A 25434-nucleotide genomic window follows, 5' to 3' on the forward strand; every position below is an offset into this window, starting at 1 on the left:
TGGGCAGTGTTTGCAGATTTAAAAAAAAAAAAAAGCTTGTAGTGTCAGAAACAGAAGGTTTTATTCAGGAAAAAAAAAAGTTTTCCACACTATTTATTATAACTTCATGGGCGTCAGGTGTCAGACGAGTTGGTGAGGTCTAACATGGGTTTCCTCTCCCTCCCACCTGTAACCTGTGGTTTCACACTTTCTCTCTTAGGGGTTAAATTGGTTTGCTCATTTGAACATTTTGGAAAAGCTGAATTATTATTAATGGAACAAACAACGCCCTTTTTCTAGGCAAACTTCATACCATTGATGTGTGTCAGTAATTTTCATGGAACATGCACTGTGTCTTTAAACATAATTATAGGATGACAGGATGTTTCTCGCAATGAATGACTTCTTATTCACAGACATTCATCTATATATATCACATTAACATTTTATTTATAACAGGGCAATACACACTAAATAGGACAAAGTTAAGTACACTGAAATCCAAATGAATAGAACACAATTGCACAAGCATAAATTGGTAGTATATATATATATATATATATATATATATAGTATTGTAACAGTAGTTTTTTTTCAGTTGCTGGATGTCATTGCTTCTATATTCTCAATGAAAAAGTTCTATGTGTGTTAATGTGATTTAAATTGTAATTGTAATGACCAGCCAGAAAAATTCAATCTGATCCAAAATAAAAGCTTGTAATCTGCCGTTGCAGTTTCAATACATTTAATCATCCAGAGTCAGAATTAATGTTACACACAGAAATGCACAAAGCGGGGCGAAAAAAACTAACACTGTTGTCCAAACAGTCCATGGGGGAGGGGTGGATTTAAATTCCAAAAGGGTCTTGCAGCTCGTTTCCTAGTTCCCCAGTCAGCAATGTGTTTGTGAAAAATCAGTCTTTTTGTCTTGCTGAAAAAAGGCTAAATCTACATTGGTGGCCCAGTCTAAGTTTGCTATTCTTTGCACTTTCAATTCAAGTGAATGAAGGAGAATGAAGTGGCCCGAGACCCTTTATTTGATCTACTCGATTGCATATAGTGACGGAATTCTAATGTATTTGTTTAATACCCCGAAATAGGCTGTTGCTTTCTATAGGGGAGGCAGTTAAGCGCGTTTTTTTTTATCCGGCAAACAAATCGAATGAAAGAATAAAACTAAATTTTGCACTTTGTTTGCTACAAATTCTCCGTCTGTATTTATAAACCTGTTGAATAAAGTTCCCCGGAATAAGATGTAAATATAAGGTCGAAACAGTCGAAAAAATCAACAGGACACTTAGGCTATTTAACTGCCCTCTATGACATTTGAAGTCGAAAATATGCAACGGCATTAATTCGGACACTGTGTGCAGCTTTTGTAAATGTTTATTGTTGGGCTTAATTGTGTTTAGCCTACAGCTTGATGAATGAGCCCAGTTGTCTGCGCTGTGACCATGGCATCGCAACTCCATGCATCCTAATCGACTGCACGATTCATTTCTCTCCCCACTGCTTCTCTCTAACTCTCACACTCTCAAGTCAGGATACAAGACAGATCAAAGTATTGTTATTATTATCATTGTCTTTATTAAAGACTATTATTATTAATATTATTATTATTTAATATTATTGTTTTGTGAAAAATTTAAGTGGTAGGCCTATCCGATAAAAACATGTGCTGCCAATTGAATAATAACTTTATGAGACCTGTATTAATATAAATAATAATAATAATAATAATAATAATAATAATAATAATATAAACAATAATATGTGACATCGTCTTAGATGAAATCTTCAGAAACATTTTTGATTGTTTACTTCACTTTTAATGAGAAAATATTTCGATGACCAGTTTTTTTTTTCCAATTCATTGCAGACTGTTTGCACACTTTTCAAAAGCACGCATGCTTGCAAAAATTAAACAAACAAAAAACAACAATAACAACAACAGTACCAACACAAATTTTTAGAATGCATGCTTTTACCTAAAAAACAAAAGTACAAATTTACAGCATCTGATACACATGGTCACCACAGCCTTTTAAATTAAATGCTTCACAGAACATTTTCTGGAAAATAGATATCTAAAACATAAAACTAAAAAGTGCATCTTACAACATTTCAGTATCAGTTATTTGCAAATATTCACATCTTGCATTTTGAGGACGTCTCAAATACTACTTTTCCATTTTGAAAAGATTTGATAACTCATTTTGCTTTCTTTTTTTTACAGGGATGGTAAGAACAAATCTAAATCCTAGTCCTATTTGGTATACCCTTATCCATCATTCCAGTATTAAAAAGCAAAAAAAAAAAAAAACAACAGAGCCATTGCCTCGCAATTTCATTGACATTAACAGTGGTCACACAGAAACGGTGCAAAAGTTTTGCTATTTGATAAAACTGAAGAAAAAAAATGCCACGGGAATTGCAAGCACTTCAAATCAGAGTTGATGGTGCCAAAACAAAACGTCCCCTGGATCCCATCAGTGGCTCCACTTTCAACACTCACATTTCACAATAAACTGAAAAATATAACTATCAAATAATTTATATTTTCAAGAGCAATACTTCGCTGTGCGATTCTGTGCTGGACTTCTATGACACAATTTAAAGCGACACATTCAACACATACACAAATAATTCGATATGCAACTGCAACTCGCCTTGATAGTTTCCGACGACAGAAAATATAAACTTTGGGATTAGTAAAGGGGCCTGGGAAGCCGGCCAGCAGTTCGTTTACTGGGGAGAGTGTCGCTGGTCAGTGCACAGCCACAGACTGCAGTGTGGAGGGGCTCGTCAGAGTCTCGCTCGGGGTTGCAGGGCTGCTTTGGCTCGTTGCTGTCTGTGGGGACGTCGGGCTCAGAGACTGTGGAGAGTTTGATAGAAACGCGGGGATGTGTGGAGGTAACGCCGAGAAACCGGCCATGGAGGTCGGGGTGGGCTTGATTGGCACAGGGATGGCCGGTAACGACTGACCCCCGTGACACAGGGACTTGATGGGCATGCCATAGGCGCTGTAGTCGCTGCTCGCCATGGAGATTGGGGCCGACGTGTCAATCATGCTGGTGTTGTACATGTGGGGCCAGGCGGTCGTCAGCTGGTTGTGGAGCGGGTACCCGGCAGACATGGACTGCATGGTGGAGAACGCCAGACTCCCCGGGACCTTGTACTCTCTGGCGATGATGTTCTCGATGGCGAACGGATGCTTAAAAGTTGAGGACTGAGACACTCCGAGGTTGTAAGTTGACATTTGGGGAAGGTGTGTGCCAGTGGCTGCCAGGGCGCTCAGTCTCAGTTTAGCTTGCTGTTGGAGGTAATGGGCAGCATCCGACTGCTTACTCGGGGCCAAATGATCAGATGAAGTCAACAGTTTGAACCTTTTGCGGCGTCTCAAGAAACTTCCATTCTCAAACATGTCCCCGCAGCTGGGGTGCAGAGCCCAGAAGCTGCCCTTGCCTGGCTGATCTGGGCGCCGGGGGATTTTAATGAAACAGTCGTTGAAGGACAGGTTGTGTCGCAGAGAGTTTTGCCACCGCTGAGTGTTTTCTCTATAGTAAGGGAATCTATCCATGATGAACTTGTAAATTTCACTGAGAGGCAGCATCTTCTCCGGGCAGCTCTGGATCGCCATGGCAGTGAGGGAGATGTAGGAGTAAGGTGGCTTCTGGTCGCTGTACGTGTTTCTCCCTGGGCGAGGCATCCTCGATATTTTCAGAAAAGCAATACAAAAAAAAAGTAGTCTCCCTTAATTCCTTGACGAAAGCTTGTCGCTCTTCATGAAAACAACCGCTGAGGAAAGTTTCAATGCCGGCAATGCAGGAGTTGCGTTGTGCGTAAAACAGCCAGGTTGAGCGCCTCTGCAGTGTGCAGGCGGGCGGACGGTGCACATTTATGGAGTGACGGCTGCTGTAAGTCTTTCTTGCAAAGTAAGTCAGCTTGTCCCGCTAGCAGAGCTGAATATCATTTGGCGTCCTCGACGAGCTAAGTGGATGCCTCCATGGCCTTCCTCTAACCATCTGATAGTTTTATGTAGTGACATGAGCAGAAAAGACCCCTGTAGAGGCGCTCCATTAATGTGCCACCTCTTTGCTATCACATGACAATTGCCATGGGAGGAGGGGGCTGGGAGGAAGGCATAATCTGGTTTCATTTACACCTATTTACATGGACACCTTGGGCCAATGGAAATCATTTCCATTTGAAGACAGAAAAAGGGGTGAAAAGGCTCGGCAACCGGAATTGAACTGCGATGGCACTCAGTGTGTGAAGGTATGCGCTAATACTTCTTCAGCGGACTTTACAGTTACAATTCATAAGAATATATGGAATTTGAACGGACACGAACATGATTTGTCAAATTGTAACGTAATGATACCGTGTCGCAAATTTGTTTTAACTATATCTGTGCTGTTGTTGGCAGATGTGTAGCCTATTGTATTTAACATAAAGGTGCATTTATTTAAAATATTCCTTTGTGCAGCGGTGTGTGTAATGAGTGCAGTTTTCCATTGAGTGTTTTATGCACTGCTAATATTTTTTTATGATGTGGATTTGAATGAAAACTGAATTCACGGATAAAAAATCTCGCGAAAATGGATTTCGCCGTCTCCCCCTAATTATAGCCTAATGTTGTTTACGAAATGCCATACAAAATAATTTGCCATGAGCAAGTTTGTTGATGAGCCGACTATTAGTTTTTCTCAGCTAATTTTGCCCAAAGCTGCGCAGAGGAAGCAGACGATATGAAAACATCAACACAATGCAAACAACGCTGTTCAAACTGAAACTTCATGAGGCAATCAGGTCTATTGTGTTTATGTAAAGGAGATTCAAAAGTACTTCAGAAATGCAAATAAACCCTTGAGGATGGTGTGGTGAAAACTGTATAAAATATCCATAAGTCAATTATATGAATGTGAAAACCAAATGGGAAGCCTATTTTGAGCTATTGCTATTCAAGCTTTTGGCCAGGGCCACCTTTCCGCTTGGAGGGTTTGCAATGCCAGGGACCACACACACGCACACGCAGATTTGCTCATAATTTATGCTAATTTCCCCCCCATAAATCCACAATGCACCCCATCACCAGTCTGACGGATTACGAAAAGAATCGCATTGCGGGGGACACCGAGCTACTTTCACCCAGAAAACAGGAGCAGGCTGAAGAAGAGCACGGTTTAACAATCTAAAACCCTGAATCAATAAAAAAAAGAAAAGGAAAAAAGAAATTATCTAATTATTTTAATTAATGTAATACTTCATATTATCGGAGGTTATACATTAGCCTATATAAATATATATTGGAGAAAAAAAGTTAAAAGAAATTTTGTTTCAAGAGTGTAGCCTAAAACTTCCAGTTTGCAGTTTCATGATTTCTTTTCTTCCTGCGAAGTGCCTTTTAACACCTGCCATTTCCCATTAATGTTCAGCTGAAAAGGTTTTGTCCAAAAGGAAGTGGCCCAGTCGACCCATCACCGCGGATAATGACAACACACTGCCAAGTGCCAAACATCTTCTGACATCCAGCAGCCTTCATTCATTCATTCATTCATTCATTTAAAAATATACTGTTGGGTCTCCCTCAGATTAATATGTCCGCGTACAAGGCAACCAGACATACTTCGCGTGCAAAATTATAACTGTGATTAAAATGAGCTATTAAAATCGCACTGCAAACACTGAATCATGCAGCAAATCCTCTGAATGCCACACAGACTGTTCAGAATTTTTACGCACGATTCTTAATCTTACATTTTCCTAATGAAATGGCAAATCCTTTGGCACTTTTTATTTGTTCATGTTTGCACTACAAACTGGCTGTCACTCCAAGTTAGTGCCTTGCAAGTTAACCTGCAACACTCGCATTAACCAGCCGAGCCACAGAGGAGCAGGAAGAGTTTTTTTTTTTTTTTCTCTCTCTCTCTCTCTCTCTCTCTCTCTCTCTCTCTCTCTCTCTCTCTCTCTCTCTCTCTCTCTCTCTCTCTCTCTCACACACACACACACACACACAGACGGTGTGGCTTTTTGAGCTTCAGGGTTATGGGATATTGGTAGACCTTTTGTCCCCGTCGAATACACACACAAAAAATGCCACCATGACTCTGAATCTGAATAGGGTTTTTAGCTGCTCCCAAACTCCTGAGTTCAAGCAGCAGTAGATCAAGTCTGCACTATGTTTGGTCATTTGTAGAAACCCGAACAAAGGTTGGGATAAGCCAAATTGCATTGCACTTGTGAACCGTGCCTCAGCCTGAAGTATCCTTTATAGCAGGAGGGGGACCAAGAACAATTTTGTGTGAGCTTTCAAAAAAAAAAGAAGAAAAAAAAAGAGGAGCGAAAACAAAGGGCACTTTCTGAAACATCTTAAAGTAGAGTAGTGAGGCGTGACATTCCCAGGGTGACGAGACACAAAAGCTGAGGTCATGGGGATGAAAAAGAGAATCAAACAGCCACTTTCACACGTCTGCCCTCCTCTGCTGCACCCCCGAACACAATAGGAAACAAATGTTGTTAAAAGAGGATCGATGCCATTCATCCTAAAGCAGCGAATGATAGCCAAACAATATTGTCACACTGAATCGAGTTGAGATATGCTGCCACCCAGACCTAGGGAGAGGGAAAGAAATCCGCCTTTCAGGGAATGATTAAGAGAAATTTAAAGATGAGGGTTATTATTACACAGGGAAACATTTATCCCAGGGGTGAGCTCAAATTACTATTAGGCTAATTAATAAAAATAAAAAAAATACACATTTGATCTGCAACCTTTTAAACTTTAATATTTTAGAAATGTTGGTTTTGGACGCTAGCATTTTTTTTTGTGCTGATTTCTATTTTTCCTCTCTCCCTTTTTTAGGTTCTAAGGCACGCAGGTTGCTGACTGCAGGCAATGTATATTTAGGCCACTAATCAACCAAATAGACAAATCATTGCTGGAGGTGAACAAATTCGCATCTTTAAAACAAACATTTATAATCCCAGTGAATTGTGAGTGCAAATTACCGCACCTTTCTATTTTTGTCACGCAGATTTTCGAGAGCAGGCCTCTAGATTTAAAGGGACTTGTTATCTACCTGGTCTCTGTGTTCAAACACACGTTCAGTCAAAGCAGGCATAGTTTGTTGTCTGCTGCAAACTGTGACTCTCCAACCCAGCCAATAGGCCTGCGCTGCTAATTAAGTCCGTGGTGATTTCAGCCCCCAGAGATGTTTTACGGTGCAATTAAGGACGCGCTGATGAAAAGGTATGAATATTCAGCAAGATGACAGTTAATTAGCGGAGGGCTCTCACAAGAACCTCCTCAATCGCAAATTTAGCCTATGACAGGATATTCACACTATTTAAAAGGTCATCTTCACATGCTGGCCTTTTGAATATTAATTTTTTGACCAGAAAAGGAAATCAGACTAAATTCTCTATCTTCGATATTATAATATGGTGAATGTTTATTTGATCAAACAGCGGGATTATTATGGTCCTCGCAGCAGCCCGCTCCATTAGTTGTTTCTGGGTGACATCAGAGGGAGTACCTGGAAGAAGACCTCAGGGCATTTACAACATATGCTCGGATTATGCTTAATGGTCTAATTACATAAATTAGGCATTCATTATACGGCACATCATCTGTAACAGATATCTCAATTGTACAGAGGCGGGAACATCTAATTCAATTTGTTTGTGAATTGTTTCATCCAATTAAACACTTAAACACGTCTATCTATCTATCTATCTAACTATCTATCTTCTGAAGTATACAGCTAATTGACAGTTAATGAGTCACTGTAATTAGTAACACTGTAAAATGACAATTTTGGACAATATAAAACATCTATCCAGATATCTACTGTATTACTATGAATTTGTATTTGCAGGTGCAATGTGTGTGTGTGTGTGTGTGTGTGTGTGTGTGTGTGTGTGTGTGTGTGTGTGTGTGTGTACGCGCGCGCGTGCGTATGTGTGTGTGTGTAGGAGGGGTGTCCCAGTTCATTGACTCCATATGGTGAGAAACAGCAGGACTGATGAGTGTACTACCTGAGGTCCGTGTTTGTGCCGTCGACTGAAACCAAAACAGAGGCCCCTGACCCACTGCATAATTCATTACAGACAAGACACTGCTACTCACACTCTCATTTCATCATTTAGCTTTTGGTGACAGATGACTCTGTAACAACAAATCATCCTATTAAACTACACATGATACTTAGCCATCTGACAGATAAAAAAGGGAAGGAGCAAAGAGCAAGAAGAAAGTCGCTGCGAAGATGGTGACACAGGAAGAAATGTAAATGTGTAAAAGATGAGAGGAAAAAACAGAATAACAATATGACAGAGTCCATTTCAATACCGAGAAAAAAATGCACAAGCCCTCACTAATACACTATGTATCACTGCATAATGAACTGGTGCCATATGAAAAATAATTCTTCGTTACTGTATATATTGTTGAAAATGAGAGAATAATGCAATATTAAGCAATGTCAGATCATAATATATTAACAACAAACTCAACAGAAGAGTGAACTTTCACCGTGAAGCAGGAAGATAAAAGGGCTGTTATGCAAAAAAAAAAGAAGTATGAATTAACATAATTCAATCACATACAAAGAGTTACCTTTCACAAAGGATAAAAAATGAGGTGGAAGGCTTTGAGGTGGATAATAATCTGTGCAGCAAGGATCACTGGATGAAGTAATATTATTGGAGGTATACCAAGTTTAGAGAGGGAGGCTTTTAAAGCAGAACTGTGTTGTGTCATTAAATGCTGATGCACAACACACCCAGATAAAAGGTGTAACTGAAGAAAATAAATGGATTAATATATTGGGCCACTTTAGAGAAATACTGTTTTTTTTTTACTTGAGTTAAATTAAGTTTCTGAGGTATGGGATAGTGAGGGATGAAAAGCTTTGAACTCTGGGATCAATTCAGAGAAAGTTGACATTGTTGTTTGTTAGGCATGTTCTCAGCAATGCCACCAACACATCTCTCCTTTGGGGGTTAGCGTGTAAGACATCTAACTGAGGCAAATGCTTTTTTTTTTTATTGTGAGCTTGTGTGGTTGGAAGGCACGGCCCTTTGTGTGGCTTATGTTCATCCAGACCTTGGCAGTGATCAGAACACGCTTAACCAACTGGGACCAAATGAGGGGCATTTTGTTCGGTCTTTCATCTTATACATCAGGGAAATGCCTGGTCTCCAAGGATGTGGCTAACAGAGCCAAAGACCAGAACAACACAATACACAATAGCAATACAGGAGTGTTTACAACACACACGTAAACAAAAAACACATGGCTGATGCTGGGGACACCCACGGGGAAGGTAACGGAATGAAAAGATGTCAAAGGAAATTTTAATGAAAAAGTTTTATAATGTGTGGACGTCCAGCTGTCAAAGCAGAAGAGAGACATATTCAAACACCTAAATTGCTCTTTCTGACCTACATCTCTCTTATTTTAGTGTCCTTTGTTTTAATGTCACTTAGTATTTGTATTTTACAAGACCAGACTGCAGCCACCCAGGAAGTGTTCACTCCTTTGCTCCTGGGTGACTAACACAATGACCAATCACCAAGTGCCACTTCTATTGATATATTTTAATTGGTGTGTGATATATGCTGCTGTAAGACTCAAATTTGCATTGCTAAGCATAAACAAGCCTCACATTAAATCACAAAAGAGCTTTAAAGAGAAACGCAAACAAGCGATGTTGCATGGTCCGCTTTGCACTGCTTCTTTATGGTTGACCAGCACAATGTGCCTCCTGCTGAAAGGTAATATGCATGACACATTTCCAGGCACTAATTCATTTGTTTAGTAATAGGGGAGCTAACCTGAGCTGAAAACATGGGTGCAGTGAGGAAAACATAAAGGTCCTGTTAATCCACGGCTAATCAAAAGGGCACAAGAAGTAACCCCGCAGAAGGATTTTGTCGTATTAATTAAGATGAGGCTTGAATATTTGTGTGTCTATAAAAGCATGCTCATAAGGAAGGGCACAGTGCAGAGTCGGCATCATTATTCCACCAGACTGCTTTGACACTGTCAGGGTGAGGATGCAACCCCGGCCAAGGACCTTGGAAAGCATGGCTAATATCTAGAGAGAAATATGTATTTATGTGTCTGAAATCCTGTTGATTAAAGGTTCTTGAAGCAGCATTGTAGCTAATATATGAGCAGATGTATTTTCGTAGGATAGTAGTAATAGAATTGATGAACTGTGCTGTTGATTACTACACCCTTAAGGGCTACACTTGAAAAATAATTTTGTTGACTGACCTGTTCAGGGGCAAGTACTCCAGATGTGACAAAGCATTTGAATTATACTGTAGACGGGAAACACACACAGACTGCATGCACACAAAAGAATGCAATTACATTTCTATCAAACAAGTTTAATCTGGATTTGAGGTTTACGCTATTAGAATGCACTGATGGAAAAGCACAGGAAGAATCCTGTGAAATGTCAAGTACCGCTGCATGCCAGGAGAAATCTTTATCGGTCACAGCGAATGTAGGCACAGACAGAGTATTAACAGCCTTATCAGCTGGGGAAATGTTCAGCTCCCTTGCCTAAACCAGAGCTATTACAATCCCAAATAATTAACTTTCAGCTGGATAGCCAGTTGTCGTGACAACTAAGATGAGAGGGTCTGCATGTAGAACAATTTTGATCAAAAATATCTCTGTTTCTCATCTCTGAGTCTTTTCATACTCAACTGGGTTCAGATACCAGATGATAATGACACTTTGTTCACTGTTATCATGTTTTGATCTCAAAAAGTCCTCAATAACAAATTCAGAGCTTTGGTGGAAATGTGTCCACTTTCTCTATGAAAAGTTGTCATTTTAATGTAGCTGAATGCATCTGCGTCTTTACACTAAATTACAACCACTACATAACTTTCCACAATTCGTATCCTGACTCTCCACTTCAATTTTCTAAGAGAAAATACAAACTTTCCCTTTTCTTGTAAGTGCCATTTAAAAAGCTGATTGCGAAAATGAACAATTTAAAAAAAATTTTTTCCATATTAAGTATTGTAGGTGTGTGTTGTGACAAAATGCAGTGAATAATTAGCCATTGTCAAACAGCGAAATAACAGACCTGACCTTTATATGCATTCATTCAGTGTTCTGATGGGATATGGGGGACAACAGGTGGGAGATAATAAGTGTCAATCAGAAAATACATCCCCAAAATTGACAAACCATAAAACAGCAAAAAGTAATGCATAAAAACCCCCAGAAAATAAAGGCAAACATGGTAATTGACTCAAATGAAAATGTTCACAACAAGGTCTGAATTCAATTTCTTCATTGCAACATTTTTAGACTTGTGTCTTTTTTTGTCTTCCCTTCTCGGTGTGCAAAGTTTTCTGTAAATTGTAAGTCATGTAGTCTTGTACAAACACAGTCTGGGAATATTTAAGCAAACTTCGTAATGCTGAAAGTTAACAGCCATGACCGGGAGCGAGAGACAGTCTTTCTTTACAGTTTTTACATTTTCTTGGTTCAATCAAAGTGCTGAAAGTCAGCTCCAGTTCTGAACTGCTTTCAAATCAGCACTGTTATTCAATCATTACTCTGTTTATGTCCTCATCTCACTGACAGACTTCAACAGGCGTTAAACCAACTCAGGTAATATGGCCTAATAAATCGGGACCAATAAAAAGCATTTAATCGTGAGTGTCAACATGATTAATTGTGCACTAAAATCCATGTGAGACCTCCCAGTCATGGGGGCAGTGAAAAGGCATTTTGCATTTCAGCATAACTGGCACCAGGATGAGCAGTTATGCGAGTCTACCCATGGAATGGTATGAATATCAAATTAATAATTAGTCATGTAATTTCTCCTCAGGAATTACTACGCCTCAAACTGGTCGGTGAATTTAATTATTAGCAGCCTTTTTGTTTCCATGTCCCTCTCATTACTGTCAGGATTGATGTAACATAAACTTCATTAAAAATTAAAGCAAGAGTCTTAATTATGAGGCTACACTGACTGAAGTTAGAATTAGCCAACTCAGTGATGTGCAAATGAGAGCATTATTTAAGAAACATGCTGGAAGTAGTTATGCTAATTTCAAGAGTTCACAGTAGCAGACCTTTTCACTTGCAGTTGCATATTCATTAAACACACTATGCAAATTTAATGTAGCAGTCTTAGTAATGCCTTGTTAATTTATTCAGATTTATTGAGTACGACTTGTAAAAAGTACCAATTTAATTACCCTATCTCCTTGGAAGGTAAGGGATGTGGCCAAGGTTTTAAACTGTGTAAATCAGGATTAGTGTGGTTTGATGGAGAAAAGGGGAATGAAAGGACACTGCTGTTAATGGCCATGCTTGAAAGACATATTGATTTACTTAAGACTCGGTCCAAGTAAAAATCTGTAAAGCACACTCAACCAGGCAAAAAAGCATACTGTATATGCTGGCATAGCTGAGGTGGGGTTCATCATGCATAGTCTTCATGTTAAACAATGTAGCATGACCTCCCTGTCTTCTGAGGGTGAGTTTGTTGTTTTAGTGTGGATTATGAAATTAGAAACTTTACACTTTTCCTGTGCCAGACTTGTGAGGGTTTTCTACAGTGTACCTTCAGTGCTGAACAACAGCAGTGATAGTCAATCCTTTTAAAAGCATGAATTACACCTTAGGCCCTGTTCAGATCTGGCATTAACATGCGTCTTGGGTGATCCAATCAAAAGTGGACAGCTGTACGTACATCAGTCCACACCTGGCATTTGAATGCGTCTCCACTTGCGTGACAAGATGTTTGACACACAACTTCTAACACGAGTCGTGTCATAAGTCGTGTTTCCATTCATCTATTTTGATTGAATATAGGGGACACATGATCTCCACTGGAAACAGCTTTCCAGAGTCCAATGAGGCCATTAAAACACAGACACACACCTGTTTAAAAAACAATAAAAAAAAAAGATTTTTCATTGATTTCTTAGTCGTCCTGATCACGTCCCATGTCTCAATATAAACAAAACATTGATGCACATCAAGTCAGTCTGCAGGTCAAACACAGAAGTACTGTATATCTGCAATATGAAACACACTTCTAATGTATACTGGGGTAGATAACTCCATTTCCTTCATTTAAACTGCTTTTGATGTCTGAGATTTAACCTGTTCAAAAGCCATGTGAGACTTGTATTTCCCTACATTTCTCAACTCAAACTTTAGTGTATTACTAACCCAAGGTGGAACCATAAGCAAGTTTTAAGTCAAATCCCAAGAAACACTGGGTTTAAAGTCCTCAGGTTCTTCTTCACTACCTGCTGGAGCGTGACCTTTTCCCTGACTCTGTGTAGGAAGTGTAGTGAAGTTCTAACAGTGAAGAACAAAGGGACTATAAACTCACCATGTCCATTAGGTGGTTGGTGCATTGAAAACAATGGGCTAATTTCAATTCTTATTGAATACAAAATTGTTTGGATAAAATGTAAAAACTGGGATTTGTTTACAACCATCTGACTACTGCCCCAATATACTCTGGACACATGCGGCTACAGTATGTGTCCACATCTCAGCAATTGAAGCAGTGAGTAAAATGGACAATATGGTAACAAAACTACAAAACATAAGAGCCAGGTTGTATTAAAAGTGGGGTTTTCCTTTAAGTTAAACTTCCTGTATTTGAAGTTAAAATATTCCTAATTTGCAATCTGTAAGCGTTGTGTCACAGCATGTAAAATGCTGGTTCAATGAAAGGTGACTATTACAAACAACACAGCAATAAACATTTGCATCTGAGAGCATGTTTACTGTGTTGGACCAAATCCAAATATAAAGAATTACTGCACAAAGAGAGGGGTGTTAATTAATATGCACTTTTAATTCAATACATAAACCCCTGAAGAAGAAAATAAACATGTCTGCACATATCTGGGCACGGGCTGTTTATTATAATAAACATTTATTTTACAGTCACATATTCTTGTGGAGCAGGTTTTGATCTGTATTCTAACAACAACGCCATTCTTGCAAGTCTTTTCAGGTAATGGAGACTTCAAAAATAAGAAGACAGAAAATGAAAGCTAGTACACTGTGCAACTAAATAATCTTGTTAGTTTCAAGGGGTATGGTCACTTGTCAGTGACTCGATGTTAGTCCTCTGGGACACAGTTGAAAGGCTGAACTGGAGAAAAACATCCTTGGGGCTTTCGGGGGAAGACGCCCAATCATTGTGGTGGTTAAAAACAACCTGCAGATGAGCACCGAGGGCAACACTCTGACCGTGGCAGAGCAGAGCTCACTGACTACAGGAGACAATTACACTGGCTGGGTGTCTATTGCTCGTGTCTGTTCATCCCTCCCTATTGTCCCGCAGAAGTCCCTTGGGGGGGGTGTATTGGACTGTGTGTGTGCGCGTGTGTGCGTGGGCACTGGGGGACCCTACATACACTCAAATCACCTCTTACTGCTTTGCTGAACAAAAATGTATCGTTTGTGTGTTTGACGCAGCCATCCAAACAAAAATTAAATAAAGACACAAAACCTGTTAAAACACACTCTGTCCAATTAAGCTGCCACTAGTTATATTTATTTTGAACTAAAGAAAAAGGCCTTATACATTTTTTCGTGTAAATGTTTTTATTACAGTCTCCATAAATAAATAAGGCACTCAGAGGTAGCAAATGTAAGCGCCTGAAAAGATTGCACACAGTATAAACTAGTGATGTGTGTAGGCGTTAGCGCTGTACCACAAACACCTCTGAGTTGATTACATAAATATTGCATTACTCAATTATTTATGTATTATTATTTTTAAAAAACATTTTACTTGAAAAGGAAAATATTTGTTAGTAGAATCACAGAAAATTTGTTTAATATATCATGCTTTAGCAGCATTAACAGATATTATCATTCTTCATGCTTAGGGTAAAAAATTACCCCAAATAAAGTTTGAAATCCAATAAGACTAAATAAATGGTGTTGTCTGTTCAATGCAGGACTTAGAGTTTTACATACTGTAAACACAAGTAACAATTAAGTATTGGAGAAAACAGAAATAGTAGTATGCATGGGGTTTCTCTTAGAAGTAAAAAGAGTTGTATTAGCTGTAATACTTCATTTTTTTCCGACCATAAGGGGAATTTGGTCTACGTCACTCTGAGTTTTTCAGAGAACTGATCTCTGTATTGGTTTTAGGACACGGGGTTGTGAGTTTCCTGGTACAATGGCTGTAAACATTGACATTATCACGTCTACTGCAGTTTTTCCACATTATTCTGACACTCATGGTGATGATTTTAAAAATCAAAATGCTGATTGTATTCATTCCTATTGAACCTCCAACCAGCAGATGACTTAATATACATCCTTTATCATCTTGAGGGCAATCATTTCCATTTTTCTCACTAAGAGTGACAGATGTGAACCATCCCATTGACCATAATTAATCTGTGTTTAAAATGAACAGGCCACATAGTAGTGGAGGCATAGCCCAGGGTCTGAGGGCCCAGTGTCACAGTGCTGTCTGTCTGGCTCCATGCATCTCAGTGTAATTATCCCATTGCCATGAATAATGGGACAAGAGGGATCCGAGTGATGCTTTGATAGAGATGAGATTAGTTTAATCAAGTTCATTGCTTGGGCTAGGCCACCAAATCTCATCATCCTTCCTCTCAAATCACCAGACCCTCACCCCACCCGCCATAGCTCCCTTTACGCCTGCCACATTAGCCAGAAAAATTTATGACATCGTTAGTTTTAAGTGCTACCTCTGTTAGGACAATGCATACGTAAAGCAGAACCCTTTGTGACAAAATGATTCATATTAAACAGGGCAAAAGCAAGAGTCCTGAATATGTGGGCAGACTCATATCATATGGCCTGGAGGCACCTCTACAGCACAGAAAAAAGACATCACAATAATGATATTATATTACAGTTGTGCTGGGAGTCTGCCTAAAATAGTAAAAATGTTCAATAAAATTCTATATTTACTTTCAAGTCAGACATATGGCAAATCTCAGGTACCTCATTCAGTTAACTATAACCTTGGTCAAACCACTGAACAATTTAGCGTCACATTTAGATTCATTATATAGAAAAGTGATGGTTTTCAATAGTTTAGGCACCTCTCATTAGAAAGTCAAACATGGGATTTATCATTGTAATGTGTTGCCCCCCTGAGGCAGATATTCACAGAAAGAACGTCGCAGGCCACAGTGTGTATTTACAGACAACAAATCATGTTTTCAAAACTGACAAACCCAGCGTGAGACAAAGGCAGTGGACTCCTATAGTGATCTTAGCGAGGAGAAATCCATAAACACATGTTCCCTGCAGTGCACCATCACTCTCTGCAGCCAGCCTGGCGTCAGAGGACAGGGCTTAAACTGTCCACAGAGGACTACAACTTTACAAACAAAGCCCCAAGTCCAGCCTCTCGGAAGTCCCGACTTTGACTTTCTCCTAGCTTCGTGTCAATACTCTGCTCCACAGCCCCCTCCACAAAGAAATACCACTATTACAGCACAATTTGGGAGCCATTCATCAAATAAGACATAGGATTAATTAAGCCTGAGGACAAAATTAGCCTCCCTCTTCACTCATCAAGGTGTACCCTTGGCCTGGGGTTGGAGAAGAGGGTGGGGGCTCCACGCGAGTGGTGGGGGGAGGGTTTTTTTCATATCACTAGCATGTGTACACCGCACATTCATGCTGGCACAAAAAAGTCTCTTTATTCCCAATTTACATATGATGTATGACAATAAAAAAACTCCAGAGGGGAATACTATCACAGTGCTGTTCATTACATATTAGCTTTATTGTAATATATTTAACAGGCTGAAAAGCCTTGTAAAAAAAAGTTGGCAAAAGATTGAATGAAACAAAATTTCTGTTGCTGCAGGTACTTTTTCCACACTAAAACATAAACATCCATCTGTTTCGCATGTATGTCAGCTGTTGAGACCAATGACACTTTATACATCACAATGACATTCAGTCTTTCACTGTTGTTTTTAGTGAAATAATTTCACAACCAACACAAGGACAAGCACATCAGACGGAGGTGGACTTTTCTCTTTATATTGAAATATGATGCATGTGTTTTGATGGCCTGTAACAAATAAAGATTCCCTCCCTTATGTACAGAGATGTGACACACATACGTTCATACCATGCACTGAGTTCATTAGTCCATAGCATCCTGTCCCTCACTGGAGAGGGTCATGCTTTTGATGAATGGTCTGTGTAGCTTGTAGCTTCGGGCTAGGATTCAGCACCTCAAGAGGCAGAGCGGGACCCAACTCTGGTTAGAGCGAAGAAAGAGAAGAAAGAAAGGAGGAAATGAGAGAGAGAGACAGAGGGAAAGAGAAAGATGAATTTGGATTACCCAGGAGTTCTGTGTCCCCCGAGTCCTGCATCCGAGAGACATTAGGAATCTAATGTGCTATTATTCTCCATCACCCCCCTAAGCCTAAAACATCTGTCCTTGGGGTGTCTCCAGTAATAGACAAGGGCTTTCGGACCCTTCGCTAAGACAAGACAGTAGCTTCTACAAGGGCCCTTGACGTCCTGCCGACTTAATCTGAAAGTACTTTCACAAAATTGACATTGCCTAGAGAGTAAAGCAATCAGCAGACACGGTGTTGCAGCACATTTATATTTTAGCGGTGCTTCAAGAGACAGTGAAACCTGACCTTTAGGAGGCCCGGCAAAGAGTTACATTTCTTATCACAGGTTTTTCTAACTTTAAAAATATATTTTTGTCATTGAGTTTCTTTAAGGTTAACAGTAGGTGTGTGTGTGGGTGCGATATGATGTATTTAGTGTGTATACCAACAATATTAGTAACAACATTCTGCATTTTTCTTTATTTATAAGAGCTAGAGAATAAAATACAATATCAAATGAATTTGATGGCTGTATTTGCATCACATGTATGGGGGGATATATCTACTTTTGAAGATGGATGCAAAGTTATCTGGATAAATGTTAAATGACACTAAACTTCTTACAGTTTTAATGTATACGTGACATCATCATCTCCCTCATCACTGATGGATTAAATCAGTTCATTTGCTATGATTGAATTCTATTAATAAGAAAAATCATGTGAGCTCTAAAATCTGCTCATACTGCCCATGTCCCCTCCTCACACTTGACTTTCTTTTACCTGTAGATGTTTTATGCTCCAATTCCACTGTATATCCAAATCTTTACATAAGCTCTAGATCCCTGTCTTAGGTTGTGTGCTGGAAGAATAAGTCTGGTGATATTGTGCATTATTCTCATTGTCGATAAACTCCATAAAAAGACTAAAACTAACAGTGAATTTATCCTACTAACAAGTATGAATGCATTGTTGCAATTGCTAAAATTTTCCTTTATTACAATTAGCATGGGGACTGTAGTTTATGTTGAGTCAATCCTTCATGTACCATTGTGGTGCCGTAAATAGTCACTTGCGCAACAAATCTGCAGTGAAAGGTTTGAGTAACGTTTGCTATAAACTACATAGCACAGCAGTTTTAGCAAATTGTTTAGCAATGAAAGTAAATATTTGTGACCCTTTTTTAACATTTACTTCTTCATTATAAATGAATGGGCTTAAGGCTGAGGGCCACAGACAGGGTGGGGAGGTTGGAAAGTAATGAGAGACAAACTAACATTATTCATTTTGATCTTTTCAGGGATTAGTTGACAACAACAAAAATATAGATTATCGATGATTAGCAAGGAGGTGTTCTTGGCATTACGCATTTCCCACCAAAACCTAAAGTTAAAAGTCAAATTCACAGTTTTCACTGCCATTTGATTCTTTGGATATCATCTTATAATTGAATGGGTTCTGTGAAGTGCCATTTCATATTGCAGCCTGTGATGATGTGGCATTACAGCCCATAGTTAATATCTGTCAGATCTAAAACTCATCACTACTTGCACAATATAGGGAAATTACTTATGCATTTTCTATATCTCCACAGTATGAGAGAATAATTGTTTTCATATGACCACAGATGTAATATTCATGATACTCATTTTTAACATGAAAGATCTGTTAATGGAGGCATAGTATTTGATGTTGTATTTCTACTAATTGAATTAAATCTAGTCAAAGAGCAGAACTATTTGTCTTAAAGGCTTTCAACCCCCCAAGCTCTGATTATAAATGCATCCCATTAAATGAAAAGAATATATCTTGATTCATCAATTATTGATGAGAAAGAGAAAAAACATACTATGGGTACTCATTAATTTAAGAGAAATAATGTCTCATCGTTACGTAGAACAGCATAGCAACAACTTTGCTATGAGAAATGCCCCAATAGATCCATCACACAGGATGGTGGATACCATGCAACCTGTTTAAATAGGAAGTTTCTTTGCTAAAGAGATGGTGTGGGCTGAACAGATGGCCAAAACCTGTGCTTTTCACTCCTGTTTCTGTTGAGCAATTAAAAGTTTCTGGCTGTTTTTCTTCCTTCCCCCCAAAGTACAGATTGCAAACATGACAAGAGGTCAAATATCTGCAAGGGAAAAAGGAGTGGAACAACTGTTCCACCGAGCTGCTCTGGCCTCAGCTGGTGTGCAAGCGGACGTGTATTCACCTGAACGAGGACTGGTAATCACCCCACACCGAAGTGAATAATTAGTGTAATAATTACCAGGCTTAAAATGACTCTGCGAGCTGCCCTCTCTCACAATGCCATCAAGAATAACAGGTGTTGAAAGTGCCTCGAAGGGACAGAGATTAAAGATTATTTCGTTATCCAGAGTCTCCTTCAGGCACAACTGTCTTATGTTTTATCCTGTCATCCACATCGAGGGTCGTGTGGGGGCTCATTTTCCTCTGGCTTGGCAGTTTTGGGAGCTGGCCATTTGACAGAGAGTGAATGTTGTTTAATCTGGGAGTGTGAGCCGTCCTTGAGATCCTGGACACTCCATGTCCACATAACCTCCAGCTACATGGAGTTAGGTACTGGTTATTATTAGCTGCCACAATGTATTTTCCTTTTAATAAAAAACAAAACAAAAAACACGTAGATATAGACCTACTGAAATAACATGTTTGGTGTGTATTCATATCACATACAAGAAAATTGTAAAAAAAAAAAAAAAAAAAAACTTCAAGATAACAAAAAGGCAAGTTTACAATCCCAGTAATTCATACAAATAATTACACAATTATGCTTTTGTAATTTGATGCCAGTATAACCACATTCATATTGAGTTTACACCCTCCAATAATAGAATAGCCCATATTTTGCTCAGTGATGACCATTTAAGAACTTACATTTTCTTATTGAAAGAGAGGGCATTACTTATCTGATTTCCGTGGCAGCCTAGTGGCTGTATGTACTCTCTGTTTTGACTTAAGCAATGAAGCAAGTGAGCCTTGGGGTGTTTGTTCTTGTAAGAATTACTTAAAGACTTGTCAAGATGCCACAACTCGTGCTTCGGTTCCCAGGCTCTTTCAGTGTTTGTTATTCACACTTCCTGTGTGTTTTTGAAATTGCTACAGCAGGTGTAACAGATCTTAGACACAAAGAATTAAATATTTGTTTCTTATACTTCACAAAGTGTATTTTGTGTTTTAATTACAGTGGAACTGGAATAGTCCCAACAGTATTACAGGCAGAAGGGTATAAAGGGTCATTATATTTCCAGCCATAAAAATGTAGCCGGGAACCATACTGTCATGATATTCTTGTGCCACACAAAAGGATCCAGTTCCATAAATAGCTATTTGTATGGAATTCCTCAGTGTGTCCATTCAGCAATGACTAGAATATGTGAATGTCTATGCAAAATCAAGATAAATGTGCGGTTGAAATAGACATTGGTTGATTATAGCATCAGCATGACATCCTGCACTTTATCTTTTACCGTGCCCTGTTGTCTTATAATGTCGTATCATTAGTTTCCCTGACAATGATTTAGCATTCAGCCATCTACCCCATTGACCTGTGCTGTGTTTAAATGTAACCTTCTTTTACGCCTAGCCATCATTTGTCACCTCTGAGCTGTCAAATACACATAAATTGGACACGACCTGGCATAGCCAGTGACAGGGACGCACAGAGGGGCTGCAAAACAGAAGCAGGGCAATCAGCTGCATCTATTGCATTAACATGGTCTGGGAAGGTTAGCAAGTTGTTCCTGAAAGATTACCATCTCTAATTTCTTTGGGGAGGATGGGACCTTGGTTCTGCTGCCAAGCCTGCTTTTCAGGTCAGGGCCCCCTGAATGTTAACTAAGACCCAGGAGCAGGTCAGCAGGCAGGCCAAGGGACCAGAGGAAAGCCTGAGCCCTGCTCTTACACTGGCGGCCAGCAAGTCGTGCAGAAAGTTGCCATCCATCTTTGGCACAATGCTAATGATCCATTCTGGGAGAGGTCTGTGGTTAGGAAAGCTATCCAGGTAGTTCTCCACTGGTGCCTCCCTGCTGCTAAGAGCAACACCCACTCTGAAATCTCTGCCAGCTAAAAAGACAGCCTCACTTACCAAAAATTCTCTAGTATTTCTTCAGTAGGAAGCAGAACTGTTTGATGTTCTCACAACTGCTCGTCAACCCTCTGGTTGTCTTCTTTAAGCTATGCTGCGAGACATTTTCATGTGGTGCCACAAACGACACCTTCTGCTTTCAGTTTTTTAACTTTAACTTTGATCTAAATCATTAAACAGTTTCAACTCCATCTCAAACTGTGATGAGTACTGCAACTACGTTTCTGCAACTGTTGGAGCCCTACATCACATTTTAAATGCCACTCAAGTGACTTTATATATTGCAGGCAGCTAGACTGCATTCAATAAAGTATAATATGGCCAGTATTGTTCTACCACACTATCTTAAATAGTGCATATATCTATATGAAATCAAATTGCTACAGACAGGCAAACAATAACAAGTGGTGAAAACACTATATTCACGACTATATGTCACAGCTCCACACATTATGAAATATGTTAAAATACAGTATATACATATAACAAAAATGTAAATAAAAAAGGTTTTTTTAAGAATCAGCTCCAACTAGTTATTTTTCTTTTTAACTTACTTAAAAATCCATTTAATACTATTACATTTTCATCAATTCTAACAGTGACATAAAGATATATATATTATAGATGCAAAATAGCCCATCATGACACTAATCTATATTTTCGTAATACACATGACAATAAACACCTATGTTTACATAATTTACAGTACATAATACATAATACCCACCTATAATAATAAACAGGTCATACACTTGCACTGAAATAATGTGGGCTTACACCTTGTAGTAAATGTGTGGGTTATTTAGTTAGTATATTTTAGATCATATTCTTTATGTTTGATGAGGAATATATCATTTATCATGACCATATGTTTTTAGGTAAAGACAATACACTGTCCTATTCTTCAGAAAGGTGTCATTTTATCTAATTTGGCTTACAATGAAATGGGCAATAAAAAGTAACTTTGTTAATAAATCAGAAGACTGACTCGAGGGAACATTTCATTGGCAGTTCATTATGCAGTCTGGTATTCTCAGATGTTCTGGGCAAATGTACAGGGAGACAATAAAGCTGTTATTGTGCTCTGGTTCCTTTTCATATTTGCATAGCAGAAAGCGCACCATGTGTTTTGTTACTGTCGCCACATGCAAAGGCTCAGCATGTTTTATAAAAATGCTAGTGTTATTTGTATGAGTATGTCATAACTCACTGGATTCAGTTCCTGTAACATAAGGTGGTAATCCCTAATGTTTGATTTTCATGACACAAGTATAATCATATATTCATGTTGTTTATGCTCTGTAATCCATAATACACAATACACTGAAGAATGTCCACTATGTATGTTCCATATACAAACAGTATAAAAAATATATGCGTTATGGTTCATCTAAATTTCTTAAATGAATTGAATTCCTCGCTTTTACACATCTTCATTGAGTTGTGTTGTGCTCTCTGTTTTCGTGTCTTTCTGAGGTAAATTATGCTTGAACAGCAGGGAGATGGCTTACTGTTAACCATATGGTTTAGTGCAAAAGGTCACCAGTGTTTCTGAGGGTTAATATCAAATGCCCAAACATAGACAAGAGGGACCCATGCATATTAATGACTATATGTGAGTCTATATTCCCTTGTGCAAAGAAAACCAGGAAAATGGCAAATCATTGTTTTATTTAAAAAGACAACAATGAATGTACAGTGTTTTCAGTGCATTGTCAGACAATTAATGGATGAGCACCTTCATTACATGTAGTCTATTCAAACTATCAAACTAATATGATGAGATAAAAAAGGCATTCTTTTTTTAACTGTTTGCTGAAAATAATGGCAATAAGGGGGATGGATTTTTGCAGTCCTTCCATCAGTTATCAACAAGACAACGATCTTGTCACAAGATAGACTGAAACAAACTGAACTCATAAAGTTTAAATATATAAACTTCACAAAGGGTTACATTAATAAGTGATTTTTCTCCTAGGTATGATTTTTCCACTTTCCTTTGTCGACACTTCTCTTTACATTGAGAGTGAGCGGGACTGGTCTCCCCTCAGCTATAATAAGAAATATTGGCTTTTAACAGCCACTTTAAAGCATATAGACGCTTAAGGCCATTCCAACATTGTGTAAAAGCCTAAAGGGATTTATACACAGTGTAATTTTCCCCTACAAATCTGCAATACGCACCAAAACAACTATCACTTTATGTGAGAATTAGCAAATAGTTATCATTTCTGCGACATAAAAGGGTCCGTGCTAACATGCACTGAAATAATAAAATATTGAAAGGTCTATGAAACATAAATGTGAATTCTTGCTACATCTGTCTCTTGCTAATTGAGTTGCTACCAAGAATGTTAGTACTCTGGAGAATAATTTGTCAGTGCAAAACATCGAATGGACCAATTTATTGGTTGCTGCAGGCTGTAGAGTTCCAACAGTCTTTGATCAACCTTTTTAGGTCAGTATCTCTCGAAATACAGAGAGGAGAATTACATAGCAGAGAAAATATTTCATCTTTTTAAAAGACAAGGAAAAGTATTTTTGTAGTTACAATGTTTGGCTGTAATGGTGAATAAATTCTTTAGAGGGCTTGAAGCCAAAGCGGGGGAAATAGCAGCTTTTGTGCACAATATTTATTGTTTTGTGCAGATGGTAACTTAAACATTTTCATAAAAAAGTGACAGAAAGAGTAATTATAAGTTTTGCTTTTTGTCATCACTCACTGGTTGTAAGATGCATTCACTGACAGTTACCGGTAGGCTTTTCTGACAGACTACATAAAAAGGATATACTTCAAAGAGTTTCATGTTGGCTGAGGGATTGATCAATTTTTGACTTTGAAAGATTCTTGGCATTTTGACAATGGATGTACTAAAGGTTGTTTGATAGCTCAGTCAAGTGTCAAAACTCTAGTTTGTCTAAATAATTTGATAACTCTTTACTGAGTCTTTAAGATGAGTGTCCTTAGTGACCCTAATGTAATGGAATATGCCCTGTTATTGTATCAATAGTGCTGTTACCTTGATGTATATGATACAAAACAAATGTGGACCACGTGGACTCAATTAGGCAGTATTCAATTACTTAGTATTTTAACGGTAACAATAAACATGACCAACATTTTGCTATTAACCTTAACTGACTCCGAACTCTAAACTCTGAATAACATGACCCTCGCCTAACAATACCACACATTTACACTGTAGTTATGCTGCAAATCATGTATCTTGTGACAATAAAATCATAAGATATCATCATACAAACTGTAGTGAGAAAATGTACAGTTTCAGTTCATGTTTTATCTTCATTTTAAAATGACAGCTTATAAACAGACCCCCTTTAAATGTTTTTATCAGGCTCTCTTTTGGACAGCGATGTGGAAAGGTTCAACCCGACCGATCCATCATTCCTACTGTGACATAAATGCACTTGATACTTTATTAAGTAATTGCACATGTTTGGGGCCCCACAAGGCAAACAGAGGTAACTGCCTAAATACTGGGGACTACAATATTGAGAAATCACATAATCACATCCCACATCTGCAGTCCAATGGTTTTAGTTTACAGAGTGGATTCTTAAAGATGCTAATTTATCAATTAATATTACCTACAGTAAGTTAACTACACACTTCTTTAAAAAAACGACATGTCCTTTGTGGCTGTTTAGGGAAAGAAAATCTGTCGTCCAATTTTTCTGGCGATCTGAATAAAAGTCAATAAATGCTCACTTATTTGTCTTATTTGTTAGTGAATTCAACGCTCTCTGTGACCACCCAAGAACCTGAGTTCCTCCCTAACAACCTTTGCTCTGCATGTGTAGAGAAGACTATGTTTACTATTTGTAAAGACTCTGCTCAAGCACCAGACACCCTGGACCTTGTTACCAGAGAAACAGACAACAAATCCTATAGTGACTTTTTAAAGTAATTTTTCCTGTTTAGCCACATCACAACATTTTGACAGG

At 38.6% G+C, this 25434-nt stretch overlaps 1 protein-coding gene across 1 annotated transcript; it reads right to left on the reverse strand.

Annotated features, from left to right (window-relative positions):
- Positions 1-571: 571 nt before the first annotated feature.
- foxb1a (forkhead box B1a) lies at positions 572-4095 on the reverse strand. Its single transcript, XM_039807582.1, has one exon. It carries the CDS (start codon positions 3686-3688, stop codon positions 2747-2749), a length of 942 nt encoding a protein of 313 aa, XP_039663516.1. The 5' UTR covers positions 3689-4095; the 3' UTR covers positions 572-2746.
- Positions 4096-25434: the final 21339 nt, after the last annotated feature.

The sequence above is a fragment of the Perca fluviatilis genome, chromosome 8 (assembly GCF_010015445.1).
Source record: "Perca fluviatilis chromosome 8, GENO_Pfluv_1.0, whole genome shotgun sequence".
Lineage (NCBI taxonomy): Eukaryota > Metazoa > Chordata > Actinopteri > Perciformes > Percidae > Perca > Perca fluviatilis.